Source organism: Glycine max, chromosome 18 (assembly GCF_000004515.6).
Source record: "Glycine max cultivar Williams 82 chromosome 18, Glycine_max_v4.0, whole genome shotgun sequence".
Lineage (NCBI taxonomy): Eukaryota > Viridiplantae > Streptophyta > Magnoliopsida > Fabales > Fabaceae > Glycine > Glycine max.
The window spans coordinates 55071626-55085566 of record NC_038254.2 but is presented as its reverse complement, the minus strand read 5'-3'; the positions used below and the strand labels follow the sequence as shown (position 1 = coordinate 55085566).

The window sequence follows — 13941 nt, the reverse complement described above, 5'->3', positions numbered from 1 at the left end:
TTAGACAACTCAGGATTTAAGCTGTGGTATACCGGAAAAATCAGATCAAGAAATGGGGTAGGGATTATTGTGGACAAGGAGTGGAAGAAGGATGTCGTGGATGTAAGAAGAGTAGGAGATCGTATCATAGTCTTAAAATTGGTAGTGGGACAGGACACCTTTAATGTTATTAGTGGGTACGCACCTCAGGTTGAGTTAGCAGAACACTTTAAGGTAAAATTTTGGGAGGATCTAGAAGGGGTACTTCAGGATATACCCCAAGGAGAGAAAGTTTTCCTAGGAGGGGATCTCAATGGACATGTATGTAGCGTGGCTAGAGGTTTTGAGGGGGTGCATGGGGGTTTTGGCCTAGGGGAGATGAATGGGGAGGGTAAATCCATCTTGGAGTTTTCGGAGGCTTTGGATCTTTCTATAGCCAATACATGGTTTAAGAAAAGAGAGGAACATCTTATCACTTACAAAAGTGGAGGGACATGTTCTCAGATAGATTTCTTCCTTATCAGGAAGTCTGATAGGAAGTATTGCTTGAACTGTAAAGTTATCCCGGGAGAGAGCTTGACTACCCAACATAGAGTTTTGGTTATGGATGTAAGAATTAGAGATAGGGCAAAGAGAAGAAGTCCTCTGGTAGCACCAAGGATCAAATGGTGGCACTTGAAGGGTGAGAAACAAGGAATCTTCCAACAAAAGATATGGGAGGGTTGGTGTGGACAATCACAAGGAAGTGCAAATGATATGTGGAACAAGATGCACCAAGAGATTATTAAAGTGGCTAAAGAGACGTTGGGTGAATCTAGAGGTTTTGGACCTAGGGGTAAAGAATCGTGGTGGTGGAATGAAAATGTTCAGAGCAAAGTTAGAGTAAAAAAAGAGTGTTTCAAGGAGTGGTCTAGGTGTAGAAATTCTGAAACTTGGGATAAGTATAAGATAGCTAGAAATGAAACCAAAAAGGCGGTGAGTGAGGCAAGAGCCCAAGCTTTTGACGGACTATACCAAGCTCTAGGAACCAGGGACGGAGAAAGATCTATATATAGGCTTGCTAAGGGTAGAGAGAGGAAGACTAGAGATTTGGATCAAGTAAAGTGTGTTAGGGATGAAGAAGGCAAAGTCTTAGTGCATGAAAAGGATATCAAGGAAAGGTGGAAGGCGTATTTCCACAACTTATTTAATGATGGATATGGATATGACTCTAGCAGTCTAGACACAAGAGAAGAGGACCGGAACTATAAGTACTATCGTCGGATTCAGAAACAGGAAGTAAAGGAAGCGTTGAAAAGAATGAGTAATGGTAAGGCGGTGGGGCCAGACAACATACCTATTGAAGTGTGGAAAACTCATGGAGATAGAGGTCTTGAGTGGCTCACCGAACTCTTTAACGAAATTATGAGGTCAAAACGCATGCTGGAGGAATGGAGGAGAAGCACGTTAGTGCCAATCTATAAGAACAAGGGGGATATACAAAATTGTGCAAATTATAGGGGAATCAAGCTCATGAGTCATACCATGAAATTATGGGAAAGAGTGATCGAACGTAGATTAAGAAAGGAGACTCAAGTTACTGAGAATCAATTTGGTTTCATGCCGGGAAGGTCGACCATGGAAGCGATTTATTTATTACGGCGGGTGATGGAGCAATATCGCATGGCCCAACAAGACTTGCACTTGATTTTTATTGACTTGGAGAAAGCGTATGATAGAGTGCCTAGAGAGATTTTGTGAAAGCTCTAGAGAAGAAAGGGGTTAGGGTTGCATATATTCGAGCTATCCAAGATATGTATGATAGGGTATCGACTAGTGTTAGGACACAGGGTGGAGAGTCAGACGATTTTCCCATCACAATTGGTTTACATCAAGGGTCAACCCTTAGCCCCTACCTTTTTACCTTAATTCTGGATGTCCTCACGGAACAAATCCAAGAGATAGCGCCGAGATGCATGCTTTTTGCAGATGACATAGTCCTCCTTGGAGAGTCGAGGGAGGAGTTGAATGAGAGGTTGGAAACTTGGAGACGAGCTCTAGAAACACATGGCTTTCGCCTAAGCAGAAGCAAATCGGAGTATATGGAATGTAAGTTCAACAAAAGAAGGAGGGTTTCTAACTCAGAGGTGAAAATAGGAGACCATATTATCCCTCAAGTCACACTGTTTAAATATCTTGGGTCTGTAATACAGGATGATGGGGAAATTGAAGGGGATGTGAATCATTGCATTCAAGCAGGATGGATGAAATGGAGAAAAGCATCGGGGGTGTTATGTGATGCAAAGGTACCGATCAAGCTAAAGGGAAAGTTTTATCGGACTGCAGTAAGACCGACGATTTTGTACGGAACAGAATGTTGGGCGGTCAAGAGCCAACATGAGAATAAAGTAGGTGTAGCGGAGATGAGGATGTTGCGGTGGATGTGTGGTAAGACTCGACAGGATAAAATTAGAAACGAAGCTATTAGAGAGAGGGTTGGAGTAGCGCCTATTGTAGAGAAGATGGTGGAAAATAGACTTAGGTGGTTTGGGCATGTAGAGAGAAGACCGGTAGACTCTGTAGTGAGGAGAGTAGACCAGATGGAGAGAAGACAAACAATTCGAGACAGAGGAAGACCCAAAAAGACTATAAGAGAGGTTATAAAAAAGGATCTCGAAATTAATGATTTGGATAGAAGTATGGTACTTGACAGAACATTATGACGGAAGTTGATCCATGTAGCCGACCCCACCTAATGGGATAAGGCGTTGTTGTTGTTGTTGTTGTATTAAATAAGAATATAATTAAAAAATATAATTAATAAAACTAAAAATTTGTCAAACATTAATGATTTTGAAACAAAATAAAAAAGCCAAAATATAAAAAAAGTGATGAGCATTATTACATTAATGTATACTCCATGAGAAAAACAAGAAGTAATGTTTTTAATTATTTTTAGTGATATTTTCAATTAAAATTAGAGTTTTATCCTTGATAATTCATATAATAAAAATTTATATTAAATACAAGTTATTTGTTATATTCGAACTCGACGACACAGTGTCTATAAGTATGTTTGGCTGAATAGATAATTCAACAAGGACTCAGTTATCATAAATAAAAAATGAAGAAAAATTTATCCTCGAGAAGCAAGATAAAAATAGATAAAGATTCTATTTTTATTTTTTTTTACACAGAGAATTTATCTTCATCACTATCATTTTTGCATCTAGTGATAGCACTTGTCCTAAAAAATTCAGAAATCAAAATCTACTGTTTCTCATAACAGAAAATTTTAAAGTTTTACGTATATTTTAAAAATTTAAACACTCATAATTTGTAATTGCAAAACAACTATGCCGAAAAAAAAACCTGGTTAAAACCTTGCTAATAGCAAATCGTAGTTTTTTCTCTCCATGCTCATGCGGCTTTGCGCTTTCAACCTTCCCTTCAAAGCCATTCACAAACCCACCTTAACAACCCTTTCACACCCATTTGCCTCCACTGCACTCGTCCACTCCAACACAACACCCCTTTCACACCACCCCAACAACAATCTCCCTCTTCTTTCTCCACCTTCAACGTTCTCCAAACCCTACACCATCTCCGCAACAACCCCTCCCACGCCCCCTTCTTCTTCACACACCTCCACCACCCCATCTCCACCTACGCCGTAATCATCAAAATCCTCTTTTGTTGGAACCTCCAACGCCAACTAGACTCCCTCTTCCTCCACCTCATCAAACACCACCACCCTCTTCCCTTTCCCCTCCTTAACTTCTTCGAAACACTCCTCCAAGACTTCAACAACAACAGCTTCTTGCTTAGAGCATTTAATGGTTTTATTAAAAGCTGTGTCAGCCTCAACATGTTTCATGAGGCCATTGATTTCCTTTTCCTAACACGCCGCCGCGGAATCGTCCCTGATGTCCTCACTTGCAACTTCCTCTTCAACCGGCTGGTGGAGCATGGTGAGGTGGATAAGGCATTGGCTGTTTATGAGCAGCTCAAGAGGTTTGGCTTTAGCCCCGATTGTTACACCTATGCAATTGTTATCAAGGCGTTGTGTAAAAAGGGTGACCTGAAACAACCCCTTTGTGTGTTTGAGGAGATGGAGAGAGTTGGCGGGATTCCTCATTCGTATTGCTATGCTGGTTATATTGAGGGGCTTTGTAATAATCATAGGTCTGATTTGGGGTATGAGGTGTTGCAGGCATTTAGGAATGGGAATGCGCCTTTACAGGTTTATACATACGAGGTTGTTCGCGGGTTTAGTAATGAGATGAAGAAGTTAGATGAGGCTCGGGGTGTGTTTAATGGGTATTGTAAGAGTCATAATCTGCTCAAGGCTTTGGCTTTGCACGATGAGATGGTTTCGAGGGGTGTGAAGGCGAATTGGGTGGTTGTTAGCTACATTCTTCGTTGTTTGGGGAGATGGGGATGACTTTGGAGGTGGTGGACCAGTTTAAGGATTTGAAGGAATCCAGGATGCTTCTTGATGGGGTGGCCTACAACATTGTGTTTGATGCTTTGTGTAAGTTGGTGAAAGTGGAGGATGCAGTAGAGATGGTGGAAGACATCAATGGGTACTGCCTTCAGGGTGATCTTGTTACTGCATTTAGCGTCTTTAAGGAAATGAAGGGAAAGGGTTTTAAACCTGATGTTGTCACATCTAATGTACTGGCGACCAGGTTGTCTAGAAATGGTCATGCTTGCGAGGCAGTGAAGCTTTTGGTTTGAGGTCTTTCTTCTGTATTATCTAGAAACAAAAACAGAAAAGCATATTCTACAAAACACACTAGCAAGGCTAGACATTCCTTACCGGTGGCATTTCCAGACTTGAAAATTTTCATCCTGATGTGATCCAGTCTTGGCCATGTGATCTACACATTGATTTCCTTGTCTCAAGAGTATTCCAAAGGTTCCCCCCCTTAATAGCCAATACCAGATCATTTCTCCTTTGGTCTTGAGACATGGTCCATTCTCAATTTTCTATTACAAGTAAATTGAGAGTGGTAACATAATGAACCTAATAGCAGTGATAAAATGACTCCCTTAGAAAATGACAAACTCCAAGTATGTTTGTCCCCATGTTTCCCCGATGTGCAAAATTATGAAATTATTTTCACCTACCATTGTTCTCTTTTACAATTAATGTCTCTAGTTATTAGTACTTGTGTTATTAAACTCCCACTGAATCAATCAAATAACTAGACTGTTTAAAATTAGATGGATCAAATTCAAAGGGCATTTTGAACCAATTTAAACTAACTTCAAACCAATTTAAACCAGACTAACTCAAATAATACTAGACGGTTCAACCAATGAAGAATGAACTGACTAAATAATGAATCTAAAAAACAATTATATCATCCAAACTTGTGACTATCTTATTTGAATTTGCTCTGATCCGATACCCGTTTTCTGACCTGAATTTTTTGTAAAATACATCAGCTCCGTGGGTGAGTATGAAACATGAGTCTTGAGAAGGAATTCCTACAATGTGAACAACTAACTCATCTATATCTTAAATATGAAGCTCTTGTTATTCTACTTATTACACACAAAATTCTTCAATGAAGGAAATATAACCTCGTGGGAGATTTCATACAGGATAGCGCATCATCTAGCACTTCACATGGATGCAAACATGCCATATTTTCTTAAGCCGACACCCAAGACATTAAGCGTATAAACTGTGATTGACTGTAACATTCTCATCAAGCGTCCTCAGAAATTTTCAAGCAGAATATGAAATCCTGAGGGCCCTCCTTTGAGCAAGCCAAGGTTTCTCTGGTTCTGGATCAATGAAAGGATACATCAGGAACTGCTCAGCTTCTTCATCTGGCAATTTTCTACACCATGTTACTCATTTGGATGGACCGCAACCAGGTCCAAAACACCTAAAGTTATGATAAAATTACTTAAACTTCTTCACTCAACAAACAAATTTTGCATTTAAGGCAAGCGAAGAGTGTTTCCATCAGCATATTCACGGTGTTAGTAAAACACATCCCATTCTTTTTTTCGAATCAAACTTCTCAAATCCAAATCTTCTGGCAACATGAAGCAGTTGACTATCTGCCTACATTCATAATTGTTGCAGTAATCTAGAACTGTTTCACAATAATACCCATTTTCATTTAAATTTTACCTAGTTAAAAGAATAAGTTCCAGATGATATTCATTGATGCATCGTTATACTCCAACTGAATTGTCCGAGTTTTCCCCAGGTAGAAAAGATAACGACAGATCTGAAAGGTGCATATACAACGAATGTGGTTTTGGGAAGCAAAAATAAGCTAAAACATTGAACTTTAACAACAATAAATAGGACTCGACAAACAACCATAGTGCAATATCATTGAGAAGGTTCAGAACAAGGGCTTCACCACAGACAGCTATGAGCACTGGAATAAAAGGAACAGATTATTTACCATAATCAAATCATTTTTGGTGCCCAGGAAAACAGAACCACCACTCCTGCTGGTTTGAATGTTCTTAATATAGTGGAGACTTGAACCTTATATTCTCTTCCAGATAATATAGGTTGTAGCAAAGGTAGTTACAAAGTAACAGATTAAAAAAGTGTTCACTGCATTGTATCATCAGGGGAGTACAAGACCATAATTCCCTTTTTTTATTTTTTATTTTATTGATAAAAGGGCACATCGGCCAAGCAACACAAACTAACGACAATACCAAGTAGCTGCTGAAGCATAAGCTAACAGAAGAAGATAAATGAAGTCAGGAATACTATCAAGAAGTTTAATCCCTGTGTCTATGGACATGCCGTGACTAGCTACTGCATCTGCTGGAGAGTTTGCTTCCCGAAACACATGATAGCACCTAAAATTCAGAGTTGTTCCCAAGTTGGTAGAAGCGTCCCTGAACTGAACAGAGGGTGTAGCAAAGGTGGTGAACACACACTCCAGAATTTATCATATTGATGGCTGTCGCTGAACCACATTCAACGCTCAGCTTAGAAAAACCTCTAGACAGAGCCAAGATAATGGCAATAAGAATTGCCCAAAGCTCCACTTTGACAATCAAACATACACCCAAGTTAGAAGCAAAGGCACACACAAACTCCCCATTGTAATTCCCTTGGTGGAAACCTTTAAGTTGAAGAACAAATCTGATCGAAATCATATATGTTCCCCTGATGTATTGTATAATAAGATCACAAAATGTGAATGATAGCTCTTCTATCACTAGGTCTTGATAAAACATTAAAACCGTCAACAATCAGCAGCACAATATTATTATTTTGTCATTACTACTAATTACAGTATCTATGGTTAGACCTTGTTCCTCCAAAGAAAATACATTCAGACTCTAACGGCTCAAGGCCCCAAACTTTGAACAACATACTGAGAAATGGTATATGCGCACTGATCTAGAGTCAGATATCAGCTTCTGCTTGTTTAATTCATTATAGAACAAAACCATTAACTTTCATTTGCAAGAAAATTTCAAACTTGCTGCTTCATGAGATATATACAGAAATAGTACTGGATCCTGAAAATCTTCAACAGTGCCAAATGGCAATGGCTCAACAGAAAATGGAAGAGAGAGACTCCAAGAAGTGATCAAATGATTTGAATTTGAGGTAGAACAGTCAATGAAAACAGTTATTAGGTCATCTAAAAATAATTTCGACCATTCTACTTGCCGATTTTCTGCCCTGTATCAACAATATAGCGGCAAAAATCAGAAATATAGAGGATTCCATGAGAACAACTCTACAGCCTGCACTGCACAGAGGGCATCACCATTGCCTTGCATGATGATTGCTGTGAATGTACACCTAAACTTCAGCCTTCCACCCAACTACAACCAGGATTTTTCCTAGCTCTACTAGCCAGCATGGCTTGCCTCGTCTCATTGGCTTCTACAGTCTGACCTGCAGCAACATAGATATCACGCAGGAGAATATAGTATCCCCCTTCATCTGGTTTCAACTCCAACAACTTCTTTATAAGCTTTTCCCCCATTTCAACATCACCATGAATCCTGCAGGCTCCAAGCAGAGCTCCCCAAACAGCATCATTGCATGGAATCGGAATATTTGTAAGCAGATCATAAGCCTCCTGTAATCGCCCTGCACGCCCCAACATATCTATCACAGCACCATAATGCTCAATACGAGGTTCAACTCCATAGTCCCTGTCCATGCTCTCAAACAATCTAATTCCCTCATCGACCAACCCCTTATGAGCATACGCAACCAGAAGTGCCAGAAGTGTCACCGAATCAGGCACAACCCCAGAACAAACCATCCATTCAAACAACCTAAATGCCTCATCAGCATTCCCATAGTTTGCGCACACAGTCACCATTGTATTCCATGTGATCAAGCTCTTCCTCGTCATCCCATGAAACACACGCCATGCCTCCTCCAAGCACCCACACTTCCCATACATGTCAATGAGGGCATTGCAAAGAGCAACCATCCACCCAAACCCATTTTCCTCCACAAACCTGTGAACCATCATCCCCGTCTCCATGTCTCCCAAACTCGCACAAGCCGAGACCAGGCTCACCATGGTAACCTCGTCCGGCCACACCCCAGAGCGCCTCATCTCCCCAAACAACTCTAGTGCCTCTCTAGGCCGTTTCGCCTGAGAATACCCTGTCAACATGGCAGTCCATGAAACCACATCCCTTTGGGGCATTTCATCAAACACCCTCCTTGCAACCTCCAACTCACCAGCTTTTACGTGTGCCACAAGCAACCCGGACCAGGACACAACATCAACCTCCAAACCCAGTTGCAGAACATCCTCAAAAACCCTTCTTGCCAAAAGGGTCATCCCCCTATTGGCATAAAAGTGTATCAAACCGTTCTGGACGTGCAAGTGACGGCAAAACCCGAACTTCAAAACCGCGCCGTGTACGTCGTTGTGGTGAGTCAAAGGGGTGGTTCTTGAGCGTGACTTGAGCAGAAAGTTGAAGGAGAACTGATCCGGGGCGACGTTGTTTTGCCTCATGAGGTTGAAGGAGAGGGAGGAGAGAGAAGGGGTGGTGGAATGGGCGTGGGCGCGGATGAGGGTGTTGTAGAAGAAGGTAGTTGGGTGGGGCATTTGGTCGAACATGCGGTGGGCGTAGCGTAAGTCGCCGAGTGGCGACACTGCGGCGAAGCGGAAGAGCTTGCCAAGGACCACCGTGTGGTCGTGGAGGCGCGTGCGGAACGCGTGGGCGTGGAGGAGCTTCAGGTCGCGCATGCACGTGCACCTCTCTGCCATGTGGGCGAGGGTGAACGCAACAGTGGTGGTTCCCATTGTTGCTTCAGTGCAACACACACACAGATACACTGATACTCAGATACTCAACATCGAAATGAATGATACAAGGAGATTCATTGTAGTGACCTTTTGTCTGTGTTCCGTTGTAAAGAGAGTTTGATTGTTTAAAAAAAGTCTAAAGTTTCAAAGATATATATTTTCTTTTAATAATAAGCTTAAATCTAAAATTAAAAAGAAAATGACGTATTTTAAGTTTATTTTAATTTAAAGAAATTCAAAGAAAATCATGTTAAACATTTTTCATTGGTTTTTGACTGATTCTTATTGATTTTTTTTTTTCTATTTTCTGACTAGTATATGTATTTCTCAAGTCTGATTCTATATTTATTTGAATAGAACATTATTCGAATCATGGTTCAACATATTGCAGGATACTAACCCTTTTGTTAGACCCAACTCCGTTTATAGTTGATCCATTTTCCAATTTGACTAGTCGTCTTAGTTTAGTTTGCTTTTCAAAACTCTGAATCACTGGACTATGTAGAAATGTAAGCTTAATCCAACTGAGCTATGGAGAAAATTTTAGATGTATGCTTAATATGGCTCACTGAAACCTTAAAAAAAATCCAGAAAAATAAAATCTGAAATAGACTAATTCATTGTTACATCCCATCAACAAAATAAAAATTGGCTGCAACTACTTATTATCAATATAAATTATAAAAGAAACATAATCTAAATCAGGTATATGGATACATTAGGAACAACCAGTCAATTTAGAAAAAGAACCAAGCTAACCAAAAAGAATAAAATCCATCTTAGATTAGCTTCTTCTTCTCAAAGAATGACTTCAAATGCCATAGTTGCAAACCAGCCACAGACAAGCAAACCAAAATAGAAACCAAAGTGAAGGTAAACATCTTGGTGTTGGTCTCGTCGTTAAGATCTTGCATCTCTACCTCCCTATATCAGCCACATGGAGTAAAATGCCATCAAAATTCAGCAAAAACTCTATCTTCAGAATAATTAAAAAGATTGGTCTCCAATAGCAAACGTGACCGTGTGAAGTCACACCTTACAAAGCTTATAACATAAAATAGGAGTCTGACATGTATCAATTACACCATTCCCTCCTTGGCTTGTTATCACATTTATGACCCTCTCACAGAACATTAAGTAAAGAAGGTGGATCATAAAGGTGGAGCACAGGAGAGAATGATCATAAAAAATGGAAATTTTCTGATGAACACCAATCTGTTACGGCCACGGCAAACAAAAAAAACTTATGTCACATATTTTCTTTTGAACTTTCCTTCTTTCTGTTTTGTTGGTTGGTGAAAGGGTTAATAGGTTAAGTGATTTCATCCATATCACTCTTTTGGGTAGAATAAGACAATTAATTGAATAGTATAGTTTTGCATGACAACATGTATCGGATCACTCTTGAACGGTATAAACACTTGGCAGTTGTTGACACAAGGCATACAGTGAGAGATCCTTCTGAAAACTATTCCAATTTCCTTTGAGCCAACAACATGTTCCATATATTTTGCATTTAAAAGAGATTTTGAATGAGCCTAGTAAAACCCAGATCACATGGAGAAGCATTGTTTGAAATATCAAAGACACCAACAGCACCAGTAAACTTGTAGGCAGAAACTGTGAATTTATACCTTTCACGAAGATAAAAGATCTCGTCGTGGATAGATGAGGCAATATCATTCAACTTCTGTAACTCCAATTCCATTACCTAAGATGTCAAGAAACAAAATTTTAGAAAAAACACACAAGACCATTTAGATATATAAATCAGACATCCCTTTACCTTGCAAAGGTAGGTTGAAATTTTAGAATTAGCTTACTTATTCATGTTGATTAACTTCAGGAAATCTAACAATGACAGACGGAAATAAGTAATCACACTAAAATAAATTTAACTTTTCAGTTCATACTAGTGTTCTTCGATGTCATACTATAGAAAGTTGCACATTCATAGTTTAAAATGTGCTAGCAGACGAAATTTTTTGGATCCACAACCACAATGTGACATTAAATCGGAGTAAATGACCTATAGCCTTTGTCTTACAGGTTTGGCTAGCTCCATCCTGTCCCTTTCATGCAACCCAAATTATCCTCTTTAGTTCCATCCATTTGGCTTTTTATGCAAATATAAATGTGTAATTGTCATAGAAAAAGTGAACAAAAAAATAAAATTTTAAAAGAGGAACAAGGTAAACAAAAACATTATGATAATAGTCCTATCTTCTATTGATTGATTAAATATAATCTACACCAACAAGTTGCCAATCCAATTTGCGAGAGAAAAACTTAAAAGCACATTAATGAGCTCTGCAAAATATAGCTGATAAATTCATAAGGAAATTAGAGCTAATAAGTAAAATGCAGGTGATTGCTAAGCAGAATCTACCTATGTTCAAGCTCAAACAATTTTACTCCTGCATCATATAATTTGCTTTTTTTGTTGGCATTGGCTTAAACGAGATAAACAGAAATGCAAGATACGTACCGAAGTAGTAAACACTTATAATTTTATGTGTAGATACGAAAATCCAAAATAAAGTTAACGCGCGCTACCACAAAATTATGAAAGTATATGTGAAAAATAATAAATAAAGGTGCTCTATTGAAACAAGATACAGAAATTCGAATAAAGCTCAATTTAGGTAAACTTCTCAACTAGCACTTAAAAGAGAAGAAAATGAGACGTAAATCAATGAATCAAACTTCTCTCTTAAGCTAAAATCAATTTATGCATCTTAATTTTTTAGAAATTTTCCCATCTAACTTCTCTAATAGCTAAAGTACATAACTTGATTTTAACTTACAGGAGGAGAAGATTGATTTGTTTTCTTTATATCTTCTCCTAGAAGAGCTTGTTGAGAAGTTTATCCAAATTGAACGCTTTTTAGGCATCATATCCTTCACACTTACAATGCACAAAATCAATTCAAAATTTAAGCTAATTTCATGCTTGTGAAATATGAACTATTAATAGTTCATAGTGACTCCTCTCCGCTTCTTCAAACCAAGATGAAGCAATTCTTTGTATATGCATTCCTGATAGAATGAAATGATAGCAGCATTGCATACCAAGTATAAAAATGCCAAATAAACATAATTTAGTTTAATCAGTCATAATGTAACAAAGAACTCATTATGGTGAATTGCTAAGACTCCAAAATGCTCCTCCAAAAGTACCAATCATACATATATGAATTCTATGTGAAGGAACATTATAATACTTCAAAGACTTACTTCAATATGCCCCTTCTTGACAACCTTAGACCAGTCCTTCGCAGCAAACCCATTTTTCCAAACAAAATCAACGAGAACAGTTACCGCAAGGTTGAGATTGGATGGCACCGAAAAACAAGCAGTGTAATCACCAGCCTCAGCTGCAGTAAATGCAAAATTACCGGAATGCACACTATCCCCATAGTGAAAATCGTTCCCATAAGGTGAACGCACCTGGCAACTAACCCCGTTATACAAAGCCAATATATGCCAAAAAGTGAGACATTTGAAATTCAGAAAACTCAAAGACAAAGCCAAAATAAAAACAAAATATATATAAAACAATTAAGAAACCTTATAAGAAGTAGATACCAACTAACCCATTGGAGATTCAATTGTTCTAGCTTGTTCTCAATTCTCATACATTTTCTACCTTAACAGACTTAAAAAAAACCATTTTAAGGTTATTTCATAATAACAGAAGGCTTAAGTATGTGTGGTCTAATAAAATGAGCGGATTTTAATTTTTGTCTATAAAATATTTTTCTTTGATTTTCACCATCATCCTTAAACCATCTTAACCTTGATAAATAAAACCTATTTCATAATCTAGAAAAATTTAAAGGTTTCAGGTTACTAATTATATGGTACCACATCCAGTGATAATTACTACTTGAGACAATCAATTAACCTCTCTTTTTTTCTAAATCACTTGTATCTTCTTTGAAGATAATCATGCTTGAACAAAATATAATCATCATAAATAAATAATAAAGTTCTTCCTCTAAATTTAATGTACTGGGATAATCCGAACAACCTGAGACCTTAAGTTAAGAGGTTAGGCATAATAAGCACAAAAGATAATGATTTCATAATTTCTTTTAGAAATGAAAGTGGAAGATAATTTTTCAGCATGACTAAAATGATCACTCATTTTAAAACATATTCAAGTGTACTACAAGATAATGGTAGGAAAAAAAAAATCCCAATTTGGAAAATTGAAACTGAAAGGGTGTGATCCAAAAGGATTGAACCATGATGAGCAATAGCATACCCTCACAGTGATCTTGTGAGAATCAGGAATGGGGAATCCATCGTTGTTGGGATTAAGAACGTAGTAATTACCGACGGTGATGACGTTACTCTTCAAATCCTCGGAAATGCACTTGGATTGACCGGATTTCAGCTCGAACTGCATTGAATTCACAATGCTAGCCATCAATGCAGGGGCGAGAAGAAGAACACGAAGAATATGAATATGATTTGGATTTGACATTACGGCAACGGAATCTTCTCAATTTGGGATTTGTTTTTGTATGAAATTGTAATCAATCAAAACGACAAGAGCTGCGGCGAACTAAAAACGGGGAAATGCATACATAACTAACGGTTAACTACCAGAATATGAGAAATTTCTTACTTTATTATTATTAAACGAGATATATCACTTGAGAATATAGGTGTTATTTTATTAATGAAG

The 13941-nt window shown here is 38.3% G+C and overlaps 2 protein-coding genes across 2 annotated transcripts; both read right to left on the bottom strand.

Moving 5' to 3' along the window:
• Nucleotides 1-7199: 7199 nt before the first annotated feature.
• On the bottom strand, nt 7200-9403 carry LOC100793516 (pentatricopeptide repeat-containing protein At5g06540). Its single transcript, XM_003551696.5, has one exon. It carries the CDS (start codon nt 9240-9242, stop codon nt 7776-7778), a length of 1467 nt encoding a protein of 488 aa, XP_003551744.1. The 5' UTR covers nt 9243-9403; the 3' UTR covers nt 7200-7775.
• Nucleotides 9404-9893: 490 nt separating this feature from the next.
• On the bottom strand, nt 9894-13941 carry LOC100792995 (transmembrane emp24 domain-containing protein p24delta9). The gene is made up of 4 exons (XM_003551695.5): nt 13516-13941; nt 12483-12695; nt 10880-10956; nt 9894-10169 (listed from the first exon to the last, which is right to left on the bottom strand). Exons 1-4 carry the CDS (start codon nt 13735-13737, stop codon nt 10025-10027), a joined length of 657 nt encoding a protein of 218 aa, XP_003551743.1. The 5' UTR covers nt 13738-13941; the 3' UTR covers nt 9894-10024.

Coding starts and splice junctions, on each gene's coding strand:
- LOC100792995 (XM_003551695.5), bottom strand. CDS start 13,737: ATGTCAAATCCAAATCATATTCATATTCTTCGTGTTCTTCTTCTCGCC. Junction 12,696..13,515: donor CTCACAAGATCACTGTGAGG/GTATGCTATTGC, acceptor GTTAGTTGCCAG/GTGCGTTCACCTTATGGGAA. Junction 10,957..12,482: donor TCAAGAAGGGGCATATTGAA/GTAAGTCTTTGA, acceptor TTGACATCTTAG/GTAATGGAATTGGAGTTACA.
- LOC100793516 (XM_003551696.5), bottom strand. CDS start 9,242: ATGGGAACCACCACTGTTGCGTTCACCCTCGCCCACATGGCAGAGAGG.